The sequence below is a fragment of the Colossoma macropomum genome, unplaced genomic scaffold, assembly GCF_904425465.1.
Source record: "Colossoma macropomum unplaced genomic scaffold, Colossoma_macropomum, whole genome shotgun sequence".
NCBI lineage: Eukaryota > Metazoa > Chordata > Actinopteri > Characiformes > Serrasalmidae > Colossoma > Colossoma macropomum.
Window position 1 is genome coordinate 3,464,938 of NW_023494801.1, and position 25,705 is coordinate 3,490,642.

A 25,705-nucleotide genomic window follows, 5' to 3' on the forward strand; every position below is an offset into this window, starting at 1 on the left:
AAATATCGATTTTTTCAGTATTTAGTGTGTCACTCTTCACCTTTATTACAGCTTTCATTCTTCTCAGTTCCTCAAAGAATCTGCAGACACACCTCCAAAGTTCAGTCTTAGAAGCTGGTTGATCATTTTCTAAAGTAATCAAACACATTCAGTGGTGTTGAGGTCTGGACTCTGGGGTGGTCAGTTCATCGTTCAGCTTCTTTGTTTGATGTGTCCGTCTCCTTTTCTCAGTGAGGTTCTTCTTGAACAGCTACACATCCTTTCAGACCCACAGCGCTGAGTCGTCTTCTCACAGTGGAAGGATGGACAGAAACACCTGTGGATGTTTTCAGATCTGAAGCAGCTTGATTTTCTCCTCTCTCTCAGAGATGAAAGCTTTAAGTGCTGTTTATCTGATGGGGGCAGTTTTGGGTGTCTCCCAGGTCTTCCAGGTGGTTGTTAGGAGCCAGTTTTGGAGCCGACTCAAAGTTTTATTATATGACTTTCTCCTGAGAAATGAGTAACTTGTACCTAATGGCTGTTTAGACTGGAAATGAAGGGCTTCTCTGAGGTTTTGTACAGCACTATAGCTAGCAATAAATAATATGTAATTACATTTACTTTTTTCAAGTCAGCCCATCTGTCAGTGTTCCTTTTGTCTTATCAAAATATGGCTGAAAATTGCCAAAATATAAAGTTTTTTTTTCTTGCAAACAACCGTAACTTATCATCAAATTCAAATCACAGTAAAATATCTCCACTTCTACTTACAAACACAAACACAAATGGATTGAAAGTTAAGACTCTGCGCTCTCCACAGAATTTATCCACTTGTTTCAAGGAGTTAAGTGTGAGAAGTAATTAAACGAGATGTAAGAGGAGGCGTTTCAAGGCAGCTGCACCGTGGGGGACCTAGCAGGGTTAACATTAGCCCTCCTTTGTGGCCGAGGAGGGGGTGCAGATAGACTGAGTGTTGTTGGAGTGAATGAGAGGGTCTTGATAAGAATCCCTCCGCAGTAATGGCTTCCCCGCCAGGCCCGTGAGCGCCGGTGTGGGAGAGTCATTAAGACCCGCAGCTCCCGGCGGCTTTGTGCCATGTGTTTGGCCATCAGCCAGATAAGACTCTCAGGAACTTCGCCCGGGCTTGACCCGGCCGCGTTACACGGCTGCTGATTTGCGGTGTGGAGGGGTTTATGTAAGCCGCTGATTGCCGCCCTGCTCTGCGTCGCCGTGTCTTCATTACACATCCGCCTGACCTCTATTTTTATCTGTGCCTCTGTATCTGCGAGAAGGAAAAAGCAGGTGATTTAGTTATTACAGAAACTCCCACACGTTTCCTCCACTGCAGTAGTGAGTGAAGTAAAGGGTGCCCTGCAAATGAGTGCACTGCGTTTATTCACTCAAAGACTCATACTGAGGTCTCGTATCTCAGTGAGTGCTGATCTACACTCTAAACAGTAAAGGCTCCTTAAACGGTTCTTTGCTTCGACATGGAGATCTAGAAGAAGCCTTTACATTAGTGGAGGTCCTTCATAGATTCTTGTATGCCATTTGCAAAAATTGTGCCTGAAGGAACCATCCATTGAAAGGTTCCTTAGGGTCAGGAGCTGACCAGTGGCCTCCAAAGGCCTTTAAGCAGAGCAGGACATTTTGAATATTCGATACAAACACATGATCCCACATATCTATTGGATTCTATATGTGCCAAGTTCTTAAAACCCAAATATTATGTAGGTATATAAAAGTGCTTGACCTACACTCTTTTTAAAAAAAGGTCCTACAAATGGTTCTGCCATAGAAGAACCACTTCATTTCCTATAGAACCATTTTTGTAAATGAAAACGTTTTAAAATTTTAAAGAACCTTTTTTAACAAATTATGGGTTCTTCCTAAAACCTTTAAAACGTGGAGGTTCCTCAAACTTTAAAAAAAGGTTCTTCACACTCACATCTCATTTACAAAAACTGTTCTCTGAAGAAACATCCATTGAAAGGTTCTTTAGGGTCAGGAGCTGACCGGTGGCCTCCAGAGGCCTTCGAGCAGAGCAGAATGTCTTGAATATTCAATACACACACACTGTTGAATTCTGTATGTGCCAAGTTATTAAAACCCAAATATTATGTAGATACATTAAAAGTGCTTGACCTACACTCCTTGAAAAAGGTCCTACAAATGGTTCTGCCATAGAGGAACCACTTTTGGTTTCCTAATGAACCATTTTTGTTTTCAGAAGTTTAAAGAACCTTCTTTACCAAGTTAAGTTGTTCTTCCCAAAACCTTTACAATGTGGAGGTTCCTCAAACTTTTAAAAAAAGGTTCTTTTCGTTTACAAAAACTGCTCTTAAGAACCGTCCATTGAAAGGTTCCTTAGGGGAGGTTTAAAGGTTCCTTCTATGGTGGTTTAAGCTGTAAACTTGCACTGTTAACAAATGACATAATGCCGCTTTTCATTATGTGGAGATTCTTTAATACACACCTAGATTTGTGCTTATATGTTACAAGTAGATCACTTCCTCTATGACAGCGATGCCGTCTGTGTAACCCGAGGGAAGTGTTGCCGTATTGCACCATGCTTTTGTGATGAGCGCCACTGCAGCGTCATGACCAGATACATTCTATTTATGTGGCCGCTGTGTGAAAGTGAATCTGATTCTAAAGCTGCTTTCTGTCTCCTTCGGCAGGTCAGAGTGGCCTGGGGAAGTCCACGCTGGTGAACACGCTGTTCAAGTCCAAGGTCAGCCGCAAGTCCTGCACTCCAAACTATGAGGAGAAAATCTCCAAGACCGTCCACCTCCAATCAGTCAGCCACAGTGAGTCCTTTATGAAAATACACGTGGACTATTATATGATTTGTCACCAGCTCATATAAGCAGAAAGGCGTGAACCAGTCTCCTGAACTATAAGCCAAAGATATACACTGATCAGGCATAACATTATGACCACCTCCTTGTTTCTACACTCATTGTCCATTTTATCAGCTCCACTTACTATATAGGGTCACTTTGTAGTTCTACAGTTACAGACTGTAGTCCATCTGTTTCTCTGCATACTTTGTTAGCCCCCTTTTACCATGTTCTTCAGTGATCAGGACCCCCGTGGACCCTCACAGAGCAGGTACTATTTGGGTGGTGGATCATTCTCAGCACTGCAGTAACACTGACGTGGTGGTGGTGTGTTAGTGTGTGTTGCGCTGGTGTGAGTGGATCAGAAAAAGAAGTGCTGCTGGAGCTTTTAAACACCTCAGTGTCACTGCTGGACTGAGAATAGTCCACCAACCAAAAATATCCAGCCAACAGCGTCCTGTGGGCAGCATCCTGTGACCACTGATGAAGGACTAGAGGATGATTAGCTCATACTGTACAGCAAGAGATGAGCTATCGTCTCTGACTTTACATCTACAAGGTGGACTGACAAAGTAGGAGTGTCTAACAGAGTGGACAGTGAGTGGACAGTGTTTAAAAACTCCAGCAACACTGCTGTGTCTGATCCACTCAGACCAGCACAACACACACTAACACACCACCACTACGTCAGTGTTACTGCCATGCTGAGAATGATCCACCACCCAAATAGTACCTGCTCTGTGAGGGTCCATGAGGGTCCTGACCACTGAAGAACAGGGTAAACTAGCTTTGGCTATCTAGGCTTCCATTCACCACTTTTAGCAGTCCACTGGGAGAATAAACAATTGTTTATGAAACTAAATGCTACTGGCAAGCAGTTGCATCTTCTCGCTAATGAGCCTTTCAGAGAGAAATAGATACCAAAGCGCTGAACCAGGGCACGTTCATTTGATATGAAATCCCAGTCTAAAAACATTATGTTTAAAAATTTAGCGGAAAAGCTGATTTCCGTTCTCTCCTCCTGCCTGTTGACTGTTTTTACCACCTCTGTATTTCTGGCCCTGTCCTCAAGTGGTGGACTGCTGCCCACAGCGCTGACTAGTGGACTTACAGCACCACTGGGTTCATCCTATGTTATAGGTGTGCTAAACGTTTTTAAAATGTTTCACTGGCATCTGAGGACCTTTTTGAGTAGTTAGAAATCTGGGAAGCGGCTTGGCTTCCAAGTTAAGAGGCCTAGGCCCCACAAGGCCCCCTCGATGGTACACCTCTAGCATTTGGCTGGATGTGGAAGCCAAGAGGTTCTTTTGAGGCGCCCTAAATTGTCCTGATCTTTATGGAGATATATCTTTGTTTTCACATTAATTTTCATATCAATGTAATTTGTTGATGCATTAATTTGACATTAATGTAATCTCAGCTGTACTGCCATAGCTTGTGGCTCTACCTGTTAGACCTTAGCAGCTTGCAAGACTTCATGCATAAACAGACTAAAACATGTTTATTTATGTGTATAAACATTTTCATTTAATCAAAGAAAAAAATCTAAATTGCAACTCTTGTTCTCTTGGGCTCCCTCTGGTGGTTGGGGACCTGATTATTATGGGCACTGTGGGCAGCCTGCACATGTGTTTATATGGTGTTTGGTTGCAGGGTGTTCTGGTTGTGAGTGGTTTTTGAAGGGAACATGGGTACGGGAAGCTGGAGGTAGAACATAACGTTTTGGTGGTGTTTGAACTGGAGCTAGGCCGTATGGCTGGACGGCTGTATGTGTGAGTAAGAGAGAGAAGAGGAATTAAGATGCCCGCAAGGGGATGGATTAAGAGAGATCAATCACCCAGTCTTCAGCCTGGGAGAAATCTGACCACAGCTATCATTAAGAGATCCCTGTCAGAGACAGAAAGAGGTCATTTTTCATCCCCTGGGTCAGAGAATGCCTCTCCGTGCCATCAGAGGCTAACATTTATCTGACTGACTGGTCCACGGTAAACACAGCACTGTGGACGAAGCGGCTGGTCAGGTTTTATATGCCACATACGTTCTCTCCAAATGACAACATAAAGAGACTACACTCTTAAAAATAAAGGTTCCCATGTTTTTCATGGCTTAATTATGCGGATATTGAAAAAACCTTTAACTGGTAAATAGTAGATTGGCCGTTTCTTTATATGGAGGTTCTTTTAACTTCATAGAGTCCATATTCTACAGTTTTCTTGTATTATATTGTTTTCCTTGAAGTCAACTTGTTTGTGCTTTTATGTATCAAAAACAGTCATTATTCATAAACAGGCTATTTTTGTCACTGTGCCTTTAAGACTAGTATATGTAAATGAGCTCTGTTCTGGTTTGTCCTGTATTGTGCCTTATTCAAAAAGCAGGCCAAAACACTCCTTAAAACTTCAGTGTGAGTGGGCGGGGCTAAACTGCTGTAGGAATGAATAATTGGATGTATCTAAATCACCACCACCTACCAATCTATCTAACTGTCTAACAGCAATGTTAGCTCCTTAGCTAACCACAGCAGCTATCTATCTCTCTCTCTCTATCTATCTATCTATCTATCTATCTACTGTTTGTAGTAGACAAGTTAGCCAGTTTGCTAACGGCAGTGTTAGCTCCTTGGCTAACCACAGCTGCTGCCAACCAAGCCAGTTATCTATCAATAAAGTTCTGTCTGTCTGTCTATCTATCTATCTATCTATCTATTTATCTATCTATCTGTATATCTATCTGTATATCTGTATATCTATCTGTCTATCTATATATCTATCTTTTTATCTATCTATCTATCTGTATATCTGTATATCTATCTGACTATCTGTATATCTATCTGACTATCTATATTTCTATCTATCTATCTGTCTTTCTGTCTATCTATCTATCTATCTATCTATCTATCTGTACTGTTTGTAGTAGACAAGCTAACCAGCTTGCTAACAGCAATGTTAGCTCCTTGGCTAACCACCGCTGCTGCAAACCAGGCCAGTTATCTATGCTTTTATGCCACAGTATATAATATTGTGTTGTTACTGTTTATGGTTAGCAAGTTAGCTAGCCTGCTAACTGCACCAACATGTAATATTTTGTAATCCTCTGGACCAGCCAGTGTCCATTTAGCAAGACGACGCAAACCACAAACGTCTACTGGCTGTGGCTTTAGAGGGGCTATCCTGAGAGCTGCTCGGCGGTGGTCTGCAGGCGTGCCGAGGTCTGTCTCCTGCGTGTTTTGTGCGTTCCTCCTCAGGAAACGGGCCGGCTTATGTTCTTTTTGATTGAAGGCGGGTTTTGTTTGCAGATTCTCCAGTTCCTGAGTCGGAGATGGCGTTGGTTCCTTCGCTTTTTGATGTCTCGTAACTGCTAATAACAACCTCAAGTAAGAGCCACGCCACAGACGTCTGAGCCCGAGGGATCAAGGTCTGAAAGGCGGCTTGTTTTACTTTCAGGAGGCAGAGTTTCCTCTGCGAAATGTAACATTAGTCCATTAGTTCAAACGGGTTCGGTGTGGAGCGGCTGTCGGAATAGTAAAACAGTGTTTTGGAAGATGTGGGATGGATCTTGGAGAGAGTTAGCACATGGTGCTAACTAAACAGTAATATCCTGGGAAGGGTTTAGCAGGATAGCTTCTGTGTGCATTGTGATATAGGACTGTGCTGTAAGGCCATAAGCGCAGAACGGCGTGGATTTTTTTTTGAAGACGTCCCGCATGCAGTGAACAGAGAAGGCAATGAATCTCTATTTTGGTTGTGAAGGCGCCACCATGCTTGGTTTGAAAAAGGCGTGGATGGCAGATGGCGTAGCCCCCTCAGCCTGCCCTTTAAATGGCACTATTGTGTGTGCATGTGTGCATGTGCTCATGCACGTGTGAGTGTTTTGGAGTTCTTACAGCAATTATCAGTCACGCACAGCAATCTATCTTCATATCTCACCATAGATTTACTGACAAGGGGCTAAATAATACACAGAGCTGGGCAGATTCAGTAGAATCCTCTGTGCGTTTACGAACATGATGGTGGAGAAAGACAAGATGGAGTCTATGAGTAAGCCAAGCTAGGTGTGGGCCGATATGGCAAAAATGTAATATTGTGGTTAGAGGTGGTACGATGTCACTTTTTTCTTTTCTGATACCGATACTTACATTCGCATCTTGATTATTAGCCGATACTAATTAAATAATTTTTTTAAAAACTACTTAAAATTAGCTATTGTTAAAGAAATTCATCAGCAAACACAGTGTTCCATGGTTGGTAACATTTGGCGTCCAAATTTAGCTTCTTTATCTTTCGCTGAAGCTGTGAAGATAAGATTGCTAACAAACATTAGAACTCAATAGTCACCCAAATCTTTTCTTTAAATACTTCATACAAAACTTCTCTCAAACCGCATCCAGGTCTTCATTAAGGTCTCACACACCTGTCAGTCTGGTTTATGATACAGTATGACTCTCTGTGAGCTATAAAAATGATTACAGATTCACTCTGTAGCTAAACACTGCAGGCTAACACTTAATACACATTTAATACATGAATAAAAGCACTTATGTGAAGTAACTTATTGCTCATTTGTTGTGTTATATTGGCTTGCAGTATATTGTATGAAGTTTATTTCTCTTTGTAAACACTTCCAACATTTGCATCCTTTATTTATAGAGTATATGTGAAAATGAATTCTGTACGCCCACCTGTCCATATACCACTATCACTTATTGTGACATTGATATTATGTTGTTATTGCCCACCCTAAGAAAGCCTCAAGTTAAACTCCACCTACTAGTGTTAACAAGGACACACTGTCATTGGTGCAAAGCACCACTTTAAGTGGTGCCTCCAAAAGTTGAGTGCTAATAGCGCTCCCTTGTGGAGAATATTCTAGCTGTTGAATGTGAGTGAGTGAGTGAGTGAGTGAGTTAGGCTGGCTTTACACCATGAAACTTTAGTTGCTTGAAACCAACATGAAACTAACACTTGAGTTGCATAATGTAAAGCATCTGGCCGTAACAGTTGCAGGTGACTCAACATCATGTAACAAGTTTCATGAAACAGCCAATTAATATGTCAGTTACGTGTCACATGATCATGTCAGCTGACGTACTTTAACACAGTTGATTTTCCTGGATCAGTGGATGAGAAAATAAAACAGAAGATGATTTATTGAATTATAGAAAAGGAGATCCTCCTAACTGCCTCAGGTTGGTAGTTTTTCATTTTGTCAGTTTTCCAAGCCAACAAATGTGATTTTCCCAAAGCTAACATTTCTATAAATAGCTGCGTTAACCAGCCAGCTAATGCTAACAGCTGTTTAAATACAATTACATAATAAACTTTATGCTCATTTAAACCATTTACAATTTTCTGCATTGTTCTGTAGTGATTTACAAGTGAAATCATTTTGAAATCGGATGAATCTTTTTGAATCACCCTGTATAGTAAAAAACGCTAGATAAATAGATAACAGACAGATATTTAGATATAGAAAAAAGACCAGATATGACAGCTGAAAAAAATAGGAACGTGATAAATGACTTTATAGCAAGAACGTTATGGTCTGTAAAAAAATACGAGCTACTGTTTTGCTGAGTGGAGTATTTGAATGTGTTGCATGCAACTTTGTGAAAATTATGTTGCAGGCAACTCACAACATGCACCTAGTTGCATGAATGTTTCATTGCCTAGCTTAGCTGGCCTTAGTTATTTAAAAGCCAGGCCTGCGAGGAGCTTTGCATCTGAAAAAGTCTACAGTTTACAGGCCAGTACTGAACAGCAAAATGCGCTCAAGTTAGGATGAACTCAGAATTCATGTTTGAGGGGAAAAGTCAAGATAGCAAAATACAAGAGAACAGCAGGAGGATTACTCTGTATTTCTTCCTCGTTTCTCATCCAGGAGCCACTTTCTGAAGGGCATCTGGCCTCTCTCAGTGGAAGAACTCCACAACTAAAGGTTAAGAAAACCAAAATGAGCCTCAAGGTGCCGTTTTACAGACGGGAAATAAAGTGGCAGTTGTGTTACTGGCTGTTTGTGCAGCGCTGGACCTTCTACTCCCATCCCCCCTGAGAAAAAGAGTACAGGTCATTCAGCGGGGGTGCTATGCTAATTGCTACGGAGCGTCTCTGTAAGCACAAACGGATGGAAAACGGTGAACCCTGCCCCCTAGCTTGAATATGGATGCAGAAATGTCCAATTAAAAAGCTCCACTGTGAGCCACAAGGCTAATTATGCTCCGCTCCGTCCCGCTGCAGGTTTAAAAGCCACATAGACGACAGTCCTCAGCACAAAAAGCGGGAAGCTGCCCTCTCTGGGAATGAGTCACCTGCTTTCCTTGTTTTGTTAGAGTTGTATTTCCACATCCCTTAACTGATCCCTCTTCCTTTTCTTGCTTCCCCCTGCCCAGCTACCCACCGCCCCCCCAACCATTTGATTTCAAGTAAATGTTATGCTCTGCAAACTGTTTGCTCTGCTCTCTGTCCTAATAGGGGAGCTTAACTTCCTCTTAACTTTCACTTCAGCTGCTCAGAATCTGACATGTTCTTAAATTAGAAGCCTCGTGTTTCTGCCTTCGCTAAACCTTTGACTCCCTCGCCGCAGAGATCTGCCGCTGCGAGCGAAAGCAAAAGCATCAGAGCGGTGAGCATGATTCAGCCGTGGCCTGCTGCAGGGCCTGACCGGAGAGGCTTGCTGTAATGCGCACTTGTCCACTGCAGAGTGGAAAACCATTCACATAAAACTTCACCGAGGCCAGTCGGGCCAGGATACGGGTGTGTGGAGTTGTTGTGTAACTAGGGGTGTCAAATGATTAAAATAATCAATCAATCAATCAATCAATCAATCAACCTTTATTTAAACTCGGAGGGAGACCCTCATATACAATGTAGCCGAGCCAATACAGAGATCAGGGATTGAGAAGTTAACTAGTAAAAACATAACAAATGCTAAAAATAATATAATAATAGTGGTAAATTGAAAAAAGAAAATAAAAACACTAACATTACAACCATAAAAATATTATTAATGAAATAAATAAAGAAATAAAAGATGTGAAGCAGTAGCTTGGCAAGATTAAAATAAATAAGAACAGATTAATAAAATGAAACAATAACTAAAAACATACAAACAATCACTTTAAAAGTTAACTAAACTCAAGTAAAACAGTTGCAGGCTGATTGGAGGTGGTTAGAGACTAAATTATGATTGAATCATGATTCATCACATTTTTTGTGTAGTTAATTGCAATTATTCACACCTTATTTGCTCAAATTTGACCCTTAAGTAAGTTTTGTTTCCATTTCTAAAGCAGCAGGTTTTGTTATTTCTGTATGAGTGGACAGAATGAGCTTCATCTGGCTGTTATTTCTTTTTATTTAATTTCCATCACTGACGTTCAGTGAGAGCAACAGTGGCTAAGGTTCTGACCAGTTAGTCTGTATATCATACATGGATGATTCTGCCGAATTGGTTCAGAGTTGAAACACATTTTGGACTTTTAACTTGGACTTTAGACTAAAATCCTTTTGTTTTGAGTGACCCTAGAACTTAATTATGTTCATTAAAACTAATGATTGAATATTGCATTTCGTCACTACCGAAACAATCATAACACTTCCAAAACTTTACCAAATGTTTCAGTAGTGACTGTTTCGGTACAGACAATTTTACACACATAAAAGCATAATAATTTTAATCAAACCACAAAAAGTGTACTTAATAGCTGAAAATGTGTTTCGGTACTGACAATTCTTAGTGTTCCACACTGATTTTCCAGCTCACCATGTGGTCATGAGGGACAGGGATGCAGTCTCATTTCTGCTATAAAATAGGGGTGTTGCTAAAATAAAGCTCCGCCCACATACTAAAACTCTTTGTGTTACGGTAATGACATGAAAATGTAGAACAGCATTTTTGAATGATTTTATTATAAATTTTTATTGTTATTTATTATATTTAACATTAAACTATAAATCTAAATCTTTTAAGTCTGCTTTAAAATGAATCAAAAAGATGTTTAAAAATGTAAAAATGTGAGAATTATTTTCAAGTTGAAATTTAGTGGTCAGTGGTTTGGGACAGTTCAGTTGACGTTCTTGTTAGATGAAACAGAAATTGAACATTTGCTGAATGTTTCAGTGGTGACTGTTTCGGTGGTGGCAATTTTACACACATAAAACCATAATAATGTTAATCAAAACACAAAAAACTTTATTTAATAGCTGAAAATGTGTTTCGGTAGTGACAGTTCTTAATGTTCCACACTGATTTTCCAGCTCACCATGTGGTCATGAGGAACAGGGATGAGGTCTCACTCCCAGTTATAAAATGCAGGGGCCGTGGCTAAAATAAGTCTCCGCCTACAGACTAAAACTCTTTCTGTTACTGTAGTGACATGAAAATGTAGAACAGCATTTTGGAATTATTTTTGTTATAAATTTTTATTGTTATTTATTATATTTAAAAATATGTCAGTCTTTCAAAGTTGCTTTAAAATGAATCAAAAAGGTCTTTAAAAAATGTAAAAATATAAGAATTATTTTCAAGTTGAAATTTAGTGGTTAGTGGTTTGGGACAGTTCAGTTGACGTTTACGTCAGTGTTTACCGAATGTTTCAGTAATGACTGTTTTGGTAGTGACAGTTTTACACACATAAATCATCATGATTTTCATTAAAACACAAAAAATGTTTACTTAATAGCTGAAAATGTGTTTCGGTAGTGACAGTTCTTAATGTTCCACACTGATTTTCCAGCTCACCATGTGGGACAGGGATGCAGTCTCATTCCTGCAACAAAATGCAAGGGCATGGCTAAAATAATTTGAATATTTAAAATTAAACTATGAATCTAAATCTCTGAAAGTTGCTTTAAAATGAATCAAAAAGGTCTTTAAAAAATGTAAAAATGTAAGAATTATTTTCAGGTTCAAATTTAGTGGTCAGTGGTTTGGGACAGTTCAGTTAGACGAAACAGAAATGGAACTTGTGAATAATAATGTGGGCTTGTCAAAATAATGTGGGCTTGTCGTTGTTTCTTGTTTAAGAAACGCTGTGCTGTGAATGTTGGAGACTAATGGCTTTGCACAGAGAGCTCAGAGCTCAGCGGGTTTCTGTCTGTTATCAACATGAAGTCCATTGAGCTGCTGACCTCCTGAGATCACTGCTGCAGACACCCCTCACTGGCTTCTCAGTCTAGCAAAACGTAAACAGCGCTGGGAGGGAACGAGGCCTGTTCTTCTGCATTTCCTCTTTAGAAAACCCTTTAGAAAGTCAAGCCACCATCCTGACATCCGCCGTAAATGTTTACGCTCTGAACGCTGGTTTCATGCTGTAAAAACATCGTTTATTATTCGACACCTAGCGATAACCAAAGGTGAATGAAATGAATGCACCACCATCGTTTCCGCCACATTCTTTGTTGTTATCTTGTGTGTTATTATCTGGTACATTTGGGCCAAAATGTGGCATTGTCACTCTGCAGGTTCCCCACTTCATCACGTCCTCTGGTTCTGTGGAGTTTTACTTATTTTCACACGAGACCACCTTTCATTAATATAATCAAGCGCAAGTTTTTCATTTTCAGGAGATTTTTCTGAGGAGATCAGATCAACACCACTGAATGTGTTTGATTCCTTCAGAAAATGATCAACCAGCTTCTAAGACTGAACTTTGGAGGTGTGTCTGCAGATTCTTTGAGGAACTGAAAGTGAGTCTCCTGAAAAGAATGGAAGCTGGAATAAAGGGAAAGAGGGACACAGTAAATACTGAAAAATGAAATTATGTTTAGTTGTTGGAACAAAACCTTGCATCTCAAAATTGGTAACTTTACAGGAGAAGGAAAAAACATACTTCACTTTTAATGTAAGTCAATGGAACCAGAATTTTTTTCTGTTGGTCCGTTCATCATGAGATTTACACACAATGTAAAAGACAACAGGTATTTTTAAATAATAGCAAAAACTGAAAAACTACAATAATGGAGATACGAGGTTTTCTTCCGACAGCAGTGATATATTTTCAGCTTTTTTCCTTGACGCTGAAAACTCAATAACTCATGCTTGACATCTGTTTTGACTGGAATTTAGATAAGTGAAGGGTGGTCTCTGGCTTTTACACAGGTGTCTGTGTTTAATCGCTCTGTCAGTATAAAAACAAACCCTGCTGTTTGGACAGAAGTCTTATCAGTATAGTGGCTCAGATGTAGATCTGTAACCTCAAAATGATTTGATTAGATTGGATTAGATTCTGATTCTTTAGGAAACGATTCAATGCGATTTTTTTTTTGTTGGAAAAATGTACTGAAAACATGCTGAACTGTTTACACAGTGGTGGAATATAGATAATAAAAATAATATACTAGCTTTAAAAGTGCCATATGTCAATTTAACTGAACCAGAGCAAAATTACATTTTTCAAATTTCCAAAAAAAGAGAAAATGAGCGATTTATATTATATTATTATAATCAGTGATTTAGTGTATATACTACACTTTAAAAAGGATGGTTCTTCAAGGGTTCTTTAGTAAACAAAATGATCTATATATTACCATGTACACTCAAAGAATCCTTTGCATGATTAAAGGGTTCTTTGCATCATGAGAAGGTTCTTCAGAATGTGCTGTAGAGGGTTCTATGTAGAACCTTTTTGAAAAGGGTTCTATATAGCACCCAAAAGAGTTCTTCTGTTGTTATGATGTCAACCTTGGAACAATAGAAGAACACTTTTGGGTGCTATATAGAACCCTTTTCAAAAAGGGTCTACATAGAACCCTCTACAGCACATTCTCAGTCAATCTGAGGGACACTTTCATCATGCAAAGAACCCTAACTTTAATCGTACAGAGGGTTCTTTGAGGGCTCTTTACTGAAGAACCCTTGAAGGATCGTCCTTTTTAAGAGTGTAGGCCAAAAATCATAACCAAAAACTGAAAAGATACGTAAAATAAACTCATTAAACTCATCAAATCCGGCATCACTGACAACTGAGAACGGTTCATCCAAGGCAGCAGATTTCATTACTTTTATAGTGATATTTTGCTCTTTTGCTGTCGTTTATGAACGTTTTCATCATTTAATAAACTGAGCGTACAGATGTTCTGCTTCCGCTGTTTTCCTGTATTCTGCGTATCGAGTCGTGTTTTCAGGTGCTATCAAATCTGCAGCGGAGACGTTCTGGGGTGCTGTATCTCCTCTTGATGCTGAACAGAAAATGTAAATCTAAATCTGTCTAAAGTTCCTCAAAGACACTATGAAACAGTTACAATAGGCTGATTCTTTCACTGTTGATCTGCTGCTGCTCAAACTGTTTGAACACATCTGTGCTGTAGACCTATTAGTGTTTTATTTTCAGTCAAAATTTTCAGCCTTTTTTTTTTGTTGATGGAAACAAAAGAGCCATTTTGGATCATTTTCATACTAAAATGTTTGGTGCATTCCTAATTATATATAACTATAATTGATCCTAACATTTAATGCATGCATTTTCACACCCTGTCAGCAACTTTCACATGAAAACTCCACAAACTGCAGCTGTTAGCAGCTCTACTTACAGTTGTGTGCAAATATTTTATTGAACATAAGTGAACACATCCTCTATGGAGACGACACTTCTGCACATTTTTAATGCACAGTTACACTTTGTTTGCTGAATTTAACATATTGGGGAAAAATACATTGAAAAAAAACAAAATGTGGCCCATGCAAAATCACAGCACATTTTATATTTTGTTTTTTTCTAATATTTTAATTCAAATGAATAGAAATTGTGGACTAAAATGTGCAGAAAAAACTCATATTTAAGTGTGTTTCCTGTACAGAACGCATTAATTACACGTATTAATTACACTAATTGACACTTTTAGGCTTTTGCATATGATCATCACCTATAGGCCAGTTCTAACATAGTTTTTTAAATCAAGCTTTATTCGCTGCTCAAAAAATAAATGGGTCACACCACACAAACTAGCTTTGATGTTGAGCTCCTACATATTTCCACTACTACTAAGCAGGTATATGTTGCGGCCTGTAGTGACTTAATGTGTGTTTAATAAATATTGATTAGATTTAAATCAGTAAACCTTAAAGAAAAAAACTACCCTCTTAAAAATAAAGATGCCAGAAAGGATATTGGTTCGCTTTCAACAACCATTTCTGTAAACGTGATTTGTAAGAACCTGTGAAGAACCTTTGCAAAGTTTAAAGAATAACATAAAGATGTTATACAATTCTAGATATTGTCCCCAAACCAAACGTCCACGTGTAACTGCTATAGGTGTACATGGTCGTTTTGACTGTCAGTTTGATGACCTGCTTTTTTTCTCGAGCTGAAATTCTTCAGTCTCAGGCTCCAGTCCAGGCCTGATCCAGCAGGTTATCCAGCAGATGGCTTTGCCGGTCTCCCGCTCCCCCAGCATGGACAAGGGGACGTGGGACACAGTTTCCAGACAGAGCTCAGGCCTGTGGAACAAAAGAGAAGCCGAAACTCAGACGGATCGACACCTCCGCACAGCACAAAGCCCAAAGCCATGAAAGAGCCGGCCTGTACCTCTGCCAAGAGCAGAGAGGCGTCCCACCGTCCCCCCCGTCGCCCCATCCCTCCGTCCTCTCAAAGACCGCATACAAAAAACAGTGGCTGAAGCAGGCCTTCTCAAAGCCACCTTTCAGCTTTTTTTCTTTCTGTCCTTCTCGCTCTGTTAGACATTAAAGGGACAGAAGTGTGGACAAAACTCAGCTGCTACTGTTTTTAGCAGTGTGACGTACTTCAGTCCATGGTTGTACATAACAGCGTGTCATGCACTGTCAGAAACCACATAATCAAGAGATTTTTAAAAAACAAAAGAATTTTCACCTTAAAAGAGAAGGCCGGTCTTCTGGGACACTCAGTCAGGGTTGTGGGTGTGACCGTGACCGGCCAGTTTCGCTTGAAAGATGGACGGCTGTCATGTGAAGCCGAGCGCCGACTGACGTTTTAATTTCTCTTCATCAGTGGCTTCAGCGTCGCCTCGTTCAGGGGGATTTTACACAGATGAGCAGATGACAAGACACAGTCGCTCATGCGTCCCGGCCAATCCCAGCGCAGAGATCCAGCAGGCCCTGCTCGGGCAGGAAGAATCAGAATCAGAATCAAATCAGAATCAGAATCTTTCTTATTCACCAAATACAAAACGCACCAGGAATTCTGTTCTCTTAGTGCAGGTATCAACATAAATTCAACATAATTCAACATGAATTTCAATAAAAACGCAGAAAATCAGGATCAAAATGAGGATCACAAAGAGGATCAGGGCCAAAATAAACATCAGAATGAAGATCAGGACCAGAATAAAAATCAGAATAAGCATCAAATAAGTATCGGAAAGAGAATTAGGATAAGAGTCAGGTTCAGAATGAGGATCAGAATCAGAACCAAGGTTCTGGGATTAGAATCTGAATCAGAATGAGGGTCAGAGGGAGAATCAGGATCAGTATGAGGTTCAGAATCAGAAATACAATCAAAAAACAAATCACTTACTATATAGGTGCACTTTGTAGTTCTACAGTTACAGACTGTAGTCCATCTGTTTCTCTGATACTTTGTTAGCCCCCTTTTACCCTGTTCTTCAGTGGTCAGGACCCCCATGGACCCTCACAGAACAGGTACTATTTGGGTGGTGGATCATTCTCAGCACTGCAGTAACACTGACGTGGTGGTGGTGTGTTAGTGTGTGTTGCGCTGGTCTGAGTGGATCAGACACAGCAGTGCTGCTGGAGTTTTTAAACACTGTGTCCACTCACTGTCCACTGTATTAGACACTCCTACCTTGTCAGTCCACCTTGTAGATGTAAAGTCAGAGACGATAGCTCATCTGCTTTTAAACACCTCAGTGTCGCTGCTGGACTGAGAATAGTCCACCAACCAAAAATATCCAGTCAACAGTGTCCTGTGGGCAGCATCCTGTGACCACTGATGAAGGACTAGAGGATGACCAACACAAACTGTGCAGCAGCAGATGAGCTACCGTCTCTGACTTTACATCTACAAGGTGGACCAACAAGTGCTGCTGGAGTTTTTAAACACTGTGTCCACTCACTGTCCACTCTATTAGACACTCCTACCATGTCATATACTAAATGGTGGTGGATCATTCTCAGCACTGCAGTAACACTGACATGGTGGTGGTGTGTTAGTGTGGTTTGTGCTGGTCTGAGTGGATCAGACACAGCAGTGCTGCTGGAGTTTTCAAACACTGTGTCCACTCACTGTCCACTCTATTACTTTGTTGGTCCACCTTGTAGATGTAAAGTCAGAGTCAGCAGCTCATTGTGTCAGCATAGTTTGTGTTGGTCATCCTCTAGTGAAAAGTGTGAATAGAATCAGGCCGAAGTTGTCCAGATACGATCTGGACATAAAACACATTTTATTGCAAGGTGTAAACAGCCCCTTTTATTCACCCAGCAAGATCTATAAGGGGTTTCTGTTCATGCAGGTATAAACAAATCATCAAACTGCCCAACACCACTGAGTGAAGAAGCTCCATGTGCCGGTTAGTGTCAGTGTTCTCGGCCTTCGCCGAGAGAGAAAGTGTCAGTGAACTGGGAAGCAGGTGGTCGTGCGACTGTGCCGGGGGCTCATGTCCCATCTTGCATTCCTGGATGTGCTCGCGGTGTCGTGTTTGGGTTCCAGGTGAGGGCTGGATGTTTGAAGGTAATTTCCAGCCTTTGAACGGCCCTGCGAGCTGTCGGCCCGTGTGATTTGTGATTTTGAGTCAGAGAACATTGAGTCCTGAGGCTTGGCTGTAAGTGCAGGCTATAAACCCTCGCGCCGCTTTGATCCTTTAATTGATTGGTCCTTGAGATTAGAACGTCTGCGCCAATCGTGACAGAACAAACACCCTCATAAGAAGGAAAGAAAGAGAGAGAACGCGTCCACACCCTACAGTTAGCGTCCCGCCTGGAAAAGAAAGCACACGACACGTCAGAAGCTTTGGAGACTCACACACTGTAAACCGTCGCCAGCATTTCACAATATTTAACAGTCATTTTTCACAGTAATATTCTGTAATAATCTTTTTATTGTGAAGTCACTTCATTTTAGAGGTTGACGTTGAGCTTTGTTGCTGAGCATCATGGGATATAACATCAACAGAGAGTAATAGTTTTAATAAAAACATAGTTTTTGTTCTGATGATTCTATGTTTGGTGTTTTAATGACTTTTATGCTGTTTTTATATGTTATGAAAAAAATTGTGTTGTTTTTTTTGTTATTGACAGACAGGCTTTTGTTCATGTTTGTGCAAATTATAAATTTTAAAAGTTGAAATGTCTGTAAAATGCATATTTGACATACATATATACTTCATATATAATGCAAAGTATTATGAATAAGTGTTTTAATAGATTTTTTTAAAGTTAACATATTTATATATTTATTAATATGGTAATATTAAAAGTCCATTTTTTTCATGCATAAATCTGCAGTAAATCATTGGCTATTGGGTTGCATTACTTTTACAGTTGTTATGTAAAAATACAGTCCAGGTGACTGTAAAGTCACAGCACTCTGTAAAAATAATCTGTACAGAAGCGGTAAAAAGTCCGACAGCAGGCAAAACCAGTTAATTAACTGTAAAAGCGTGTTTTCTCAATGATGGTAAAAATCTGTAAAATTACAGTCATTTAATATTTTAGAAATACTGGCTTTTACTGTAATTCAACAGTTCAACTACTTATTCTGACACACAGTGCTTCAGCATAATAATATCAGGAACAACTATTAAAATAAATGCAAATGTCTGTAAAAAATAGGAGATAATTACTTTTTGCAAAACTATATTTCTATTAAATTCTAAACAGTAGTGTGAAAATACAGTATACGTATAGTTTATTTACATGCACTTAACTTTTTTTTCAAAAAACAGGTATTGATCATTAAAATTTCACAGTACTTTGACAGTGAAAATACGTTTTTTTTACAGTAAACATACAGTTGCACTGTATTTTTACAGTGTATTTTTTACAGTGTAACTTTCCCAAAGGTTTTAAAACAAATGAAAATGTTGAAAACGTTTTCTTCATCAGTTTCTGTCTTATAAAATCTTACCTTATTAATTTTTACAGCTCTCTCAGTTAAACTGTTTTTTATCTTCAATAACAATGATGGAGTGTATTTCCACGGAATTGTGAATGATTTATAAAACTGGGAGTGAACTGGATTTATGAAGTGTGTTTAAATGCTCTTTGTTTATTGAGTCAGTTGTCTGTTTTATCTTTGCGTGGCCATCTTCGTAGGGAGGCGTGAATAGTTTTTCACACCCTTCACCTTTCACACAGAGAGACAACCGTGTCCAAGTTCATGTGATAACAGAGTTACGGGGAAAATGTTTACTTTGATCGTATTACTGTCACAAAATTAAAACACTGCTGTTTTGGGAATAAAGCCACGCCCACTTTACCCTCTTGTTGTGATGTCAGCACTCAAACCATTCATTAGTTTAAACCATCTTTGGGCCACAAGAGTTTGGATATGTGCTTTTAAAAGTAGTTTAGAAAAGAAAACCGTTAAATCATTGTTTAGGATCTGCTCTTCGTACTGAGGAAGACTCTTTGATGAACATGAAGCTGAGCGTTGAAGATAAATATACCCAGAACATTAGCACAGCTGCTTTATGATCACTAAAGCTGTCTTTTCTCCCTGTTTTTCAGTCATCGAGGAGAAGGGAGTGAAGATGAGGCTGACTGTGATTGACACGCCTGGATTTGGAGACCAGATCAACAATGAGAACTGGTGAGACGAGCCGTTCGTTACTGTAAAGTTTACGTTTAATTAACCTTTACTGATTACAGTGTGCAGACGGCAGACTAGTAGGAGGACTGCGTCTCGTTCCTCATCTGTCTGTTACCATTTCAGATGCTCGGCTCTCATTCGCCTCTTTCATTAGAGGTGTTTTACTATTACTAGTTACTATTTAAGTGTTATTACTGTCATTTTCTTCAGTTATTTAAATGTAATTATATATTGTTATATATTGTCACATTCTTAGTTGCATGATGAAGTGCATATACATTTGATTTATGTTACATGCTATTTTTTGCTTGTTTCAATGAATTATGAGAAATAAGTTATGTAAATTATTTATATATTATATATATATATATATATATATATATATATATATATATATACACACACATACACACACACATATATACATATATAACGTTGTCCCATAAAGTAAGAACAAACCACAGACCATTGAAGAATTGGACAATGCTTTTTATTGCGTCTATTTGAATATTATTTTAGTGATTTTTAGCCATGTTGTGCATTAAAAACAGCATCTCGTCTCGCAGGAGTTCTTTATGCGAAATGCTTGTTTTTCAGTTTAAATGGTAAAAATGCGCTGAAACTGTCCGTCATATGTTAAAATTACATAATACATTTTTAAAATAGTTCTCTGGATTTGCAATATAGAAATATGAACATTGTCATAAAAAATAACAAGGTCTTTTTGAGTTATGTCTTGTGTGGATATCTCAATGTAAGAAGGTCTAAGAAGTCTGAGATTTGTGTGTAACATAAGATTTAAAAAAATAATAACAACATAAATGCAATAATAGTAATTTTGTACATACAGTGTGAGTTTGAAGCTAAAGTGTCAGTGGAATATATTTTAGAGAGGCTAAGTGTTTAGTAATTTTGTTAGTGGTGTTACTGTCAGTTGTGTTTCGGTCAGTGGTGTTTCGGTCAGTGGAGTTGCTGTCAGTGGTGTTACTGTCAGTGGAGTAACTGTCAGTGGTGTTACTGTCAGTGGAGTACTGTCAGTGGAGTAACTGTCAGTGGTGTTGCGGTCAGTGGAGTAACTGTCAGTGGTGTTACGGTCAGTAGTGCTACTTCTCTACTGATGTTGTTAAATATAACAGACCACATTTTACACTTGATTTGCATATCAGCATTCTGAATCAGCCCAACCCAAAGGTAGAATGACCCGACTACAATTACTACATAATGTGGTTCAAAACATACTTGTTAATATCAGAATTGCTGGATAAATTTGTGGAAACGTGATAAAAGGTCAGGTTTTGCTGTCTGAATGGAACCTCTGTACGTCAGCATTAGAGACGGTACTTCAAACCCCTGTTCTGTTTGTTTCTCCTCAGCTGGGAGCCCATTGTGAAGTACATCAACGAGCAGTATGAGAAGTATCTGAAGGAGGAGCTGCACATCAACAGGAAGCGAAGAATCCCTGACACCCGCGTTCACTGCTGCGTCTACTTCCTGCCGGCCACGGGACACTGGTGCGTCTTCCTGTCTGCCTTCTGTCGCGTTCTTTTCACAGCCAATCATATTAAAGGGCTCAAACCACAAGAAACCAACTCTTCAGCACTTTTTTATATCAAAGAGTTTGATTTAGTATGAAAACATAAAGTTTCACTCTCCATGCATGAACAATTAAGCAGAAAAAACAGCTTTTGAATTGTTTATTTTTTTGGGGGATGTCACAAAAATCAACACGTGAAGTTATAAGGAGTGTTTCAGCCTGGACTGCTTTTTGAGTGAGGCACAATACAGGAAGGCAAATCAGAACAGAGCTCATTTACTTACATAAGAGCCTTAAAGGCGCAGAAACATAAGCAGCCTGTTTAATTAACTGAGTGATACAGAGAAGTCGGAACATGATTGTGTAAAAGTGAAATAAAGCCATTTTCGTCGGTTAGACCACACTAAGTTTATTTTTTCTCCAGACAAAGAAATAAAATACAAGAAAAATGTGAGCAATGCTAATGTTGGTAGTGTGCTTTGTTTTGATGCTGGTATTCTGGTCAACCAGCATGACCATGGGAGCCGAGCTAAACCAGTATCAGACCAGCATAAACCAGCTTAGACCAGCTGGTTAGACCATAGACTTCATGTTGGCCTGTCCTGGGATAGCTAAAAATAATATTTATGACCATCATTAAGTGTGAATTTTTTTTTTAACTTTTCTCCATTTTTGGCAAAACCAAGTCGGAATGAGATTAAAACAACTGATTTAGGCATGAATGTGCAGTGCTAACTGCGCTGCTTGTACATTTGCCTCATAGCTCCACTGAGTAGAACAGAAGTAAACGTCACACCCAGTGAAGCCTTGGCTGATCGACTGCATTTAAGGGGGGAAAAAAGTGTTCATTACATTAAAGTGTAAAACTGAACAGTTCCTTTAAAACGCAGGTTCAGCAGCTCTCGCTCTCCAACGGCCTGGCCGAACGCTGGGGGTGATTTACAGATTAGAAAGCCTGAGGAATGCAGCAGTGCCCTTAATTGAAATGGTGACCTTCTGACCTTCGGTGAAAACTTAGCTGCATCCAGCTCATTCCAGCGCTCCACCAGAACTCAGGGATCTCAGGGTTTAGAATCTGAGTGCATATCCAGAGCCTCATTGATGTCCATCAATATAGTCAATACGCAACTTTCCACCCACTTAGGAATTGTTTTGTTCTGATTGGCTGTCCAGCAGGACACTACGAACCATAAACTACCATTAATTTGAACCGTCTTCTCGTCCCAGAGCAGAAAACGTGCTTTAAACACATACTCCATTTGTTTGTCTGTTCAGTCACTGACCCCAGATGTTCCGCAGGTTGCGCCCTATCGACGTGGAGTTCATGAAGAGGCTGGGGAACATCGTTAGCATCGTGCCTGTTATCGCCAAAGCAGACACACTGACCATGGAAGAGAGACTAGAGTTCAAACAGAGGGTGAGTGGGCGGTCATCAGCAACTGACCTACTTGTCACTTATGAATTGTGAACAAGAGCTACAGAGAAAATGGGCCTCCTAACAGAATTACTTCAGAAAATGATCAACCAACTTCTAAGACTGAACTTTGGAGGTGTGTCTGCAGATTCTTTGAGCCTCCTGAAAAGAATGGAAGCTGGAATGAAGAGTGACACACTGAACACTGAAAAAATTAATTTTCAAATATGTGTTTTTGCTTTTTTCCTGATGCTGAAAAATGAATAGGTTGTACTTAATGGCCAATTTGACAGGAAATTGAATGAATGAAAGGGCCTCTGACTTTTCTACAGTACTGTTACATATACGCCGATCAGGCATAACATATGACCACCTCCTTGTTTCTACGCTCATTTTATCAGCTCCACTTACTCTATAGGTGCACTTTGTAGTTCTACAGTTACAGACTGTAGTCCATCTGTTTCTCTGCATACTTTGTTAGCCCCCTTTTACCCTGTTCTTCAGTGGTCAGGACCCCCATGGACCCTCACAGAGCAGGTACTATTTGGGTGGTGGATCATTCTCAGCACTGCAGTAACTCTGATGTGATGGTGGTGTGTTAGTGTGTGTTGTGCTGGTCTGAGTGGATCAGACACAGCAGTGCTGCTGGAGTTTTTAACACTGTGTCCACTCACTGTCCACTCTATTAGACACTCCTACCTTGTCAGTCCACCTTGTAGATGTAAAGTCAGAGACGATAGCTCATCTGCTGCTGCACAGTTTGTGTTGTTCATCCTCTAGTCCTTCATCAGTGGTCACAGGACGCTGCCCACAGGACGCTGCCCACAGGACGCTGCCCACAGGACACTGGGACGCTATTTTTGGTTGGTGGTCTATTCTCAGTCCAGCAGTGACACTGAGGTGTTTAAAAACTCCAGCAGCACTGCTGCGTCTGATCCACTCGTACCAGCACAACATACACTAACACACCACCACCACGTCAGTGTCACTGCAGTGCTGAGAATGATCCACCACCCAAATAGTACCTGCTCTGTGAGGGTCCATGGGGGTCCTGACCACTGAAGAACAGGGTAAAAGGGGGCTAACAAAGTATGCAGAGAAACAGATGGACTACAGTCTGTAACTGTAGAACTACAAAGTGCACCTATATAGTAAGTGGAGCTGATAAAATGGACAATGAGCGCAGAAACAAGGAGGTGGTCAGAATGTTATGCCTGATTGGTTTATATATATAATGAAATCTTTTTATGATGCTGCTATTTCAATTTTATTATTATTATTATTATTATTATTAATTGATGTATGGCTCCTGCTGGAGTGGTCTGGGCTTCGTGCCATCGCTTCTCCCTGTGGAGCTTTTTTGGACCGCAGTGTCTGAGCTCTGTGTCTCCTGTCGATAGACCCCCAAACCGCACTCCTAATGCTGCAGTCTGTCATTTCAGCCCATTATCTACAGCCACCTCTCTCCGCTGAGTGGATCCAGCACAGCGCTGTGCTTGATGCTCCAGATAGCATCTCTGCGAATTATAGCCACTCTAGAACCACCAAACTCCCACCTCCCCCCCTTTTTTGAACAGCGGTCAACACCTTCATGTGTGGTTGAATTTAACACCTTAAATGGTCCAAAGTTTAATTGCACACTTCTATAACCTAAGAATAGCTCAGCCAGTTTTCATTGAAGTCCCTGTAGTTACTGAATAATAAGCCTTAGTATGTAATAAGCCTGAGATTTTAAGGGGTCAAGCATATGGACAGTGCTGCTGAGAAAAGCCACAGAGATTTTAGACCTGTGAAATACAACAGCAGGAGCTCGAGGGAGTGAAGAGTTCATATTTCACCCAGAGAGAGAGAGAGCGCACAAAAGTCTGTAAACATCTCTGTAAATCTGTCTGAGTGAAAGTCTCTCTCTCTCTCTCTCTCTCTCTCTCTCTCTCTCTCTCTCTCTCTCTGTAGATAAGACAGGGCCTGCAGGCCAATGGGATCAGAGTTTATCCACAGAAGGAATATGACGAGGACGCTGAGGAGCGGATACTTAATGACAGGATCAGGGTAAGAGCTCTAACCGCACCAACACCCATTATTTATTGTTTTATGTTTGTACACGGACACAAATGTGTGCTGACACATATAGTATGTGGTACAAATGGTACAGTCGTATGCAAGGGTTTCAATACCCCGAGTCAAATTACATGTTTTGTTGATTTTCTAATGACATTTTTATGCACAATTTAATGCAAATTTTGCAGAGTTTGCAATACTGGAACATGAAATATAAAATGTGCCTTTTGCACATTTTGTAACTTTTGCACATTTTGTAATTTTGCACTTTTTGTAACTTTTGCACTGGTCCCATTTTATGTTTTATTTCTTCCAATGTGTTAAATTCAGCAAATAAACAGTAATTGTGCGTTAAAATGGGCAGAAGTTTGTTCTCTGTAGAATTTTCTATTAATGTTAGCCCGCTTCACAATGCCCTGCACTACAATGACCAGCATGCACTGCAATGTAATGTGTGTTCCAACTCTCCAATTCTACACAGTTCCAGTCATATCACCAAACACACTAACTGCAGTTCAGCCTATATAAACACCTAACGTCAGCTCAGCAGCTTAGAAAATGAGCCCAACCCTTAAAGAACTTGCAGCAAAGAGAAGATGCCGGGTGTTTAGTTCAAGCAGATAGGTAGGTTTAACAGACTGAGCACCTGGAGACATTGAAATTTTTAATATTTCAGGCATTCATGTAATATTTTAAGGTCTAGTATAAGTACTTATATTTTACTGCAGTTTTTTCTTGCGTATTTTGAATAAACAATAGACCACTGTGGTCATGTTATCATCTTGTAGTCGGCGCCAAAGCCTGAATAAAGAGGCTGCCAGTCTAATGACGTGAATTCAGTGCGCAGTAGCTTTAGCTCACATGTAGCGATATTCATATTTCAGCTCTTTAACGACCTCGTAATTCAGAGGATCCAGTGGTATTCAGGAGAGGAATGTTCACAGGACAAAACGTTTCGGGTTCTGGATGTTATTATTTAACACAGGGGGCGATAGAGGCGATTTTTTTGAAAACCCTATTCATTCTGGCCATAGAGAAATGGAGCTTAGACCCGGAGTTTCTAATATGGGCATGATGAGGATGACGCACGACTACAGGGGTCTCTGGTCAAATCAGTTTATAGCAAATGTTACATAAAA

General features: G+C 39.9%; 1 protein-coding gene across 2 annotated transcripts in view; it reads left to right on the forward strand.

Moving 5' to 3' along the window:
- Positions 1–25,705, forward strand: part of sept12 (septin 12) — a 133,898-nt gene that overhangs the window by 102,424 nt on the left and 5,769 nt on the right. For both annotated transcript variants that reach the window (XM_036589324.1, XM_036589323.1), the window contains exons 4-8: positions 2,661–2,789; positions 19,479–19,560; positions 20,934–21,071; positions 22,394–22,511; positions 24,462–24,557. In XM_036589324.1, the coding sequence (XP_036445217.1) occupies positions 2,661–2,789; positions 19,479–19,560; positions 20,934–21,071; positions 22,394–22,511; positions 24,462–24,557 (563 nt within the window). The remainder of the gene's footprint in view (positions 1–2,660; positions 2,790–19,478; positions 19,561–20,933; positions 21,072–22,393; positions 22,512–24,461; positions 24,558–25,705) is intronic.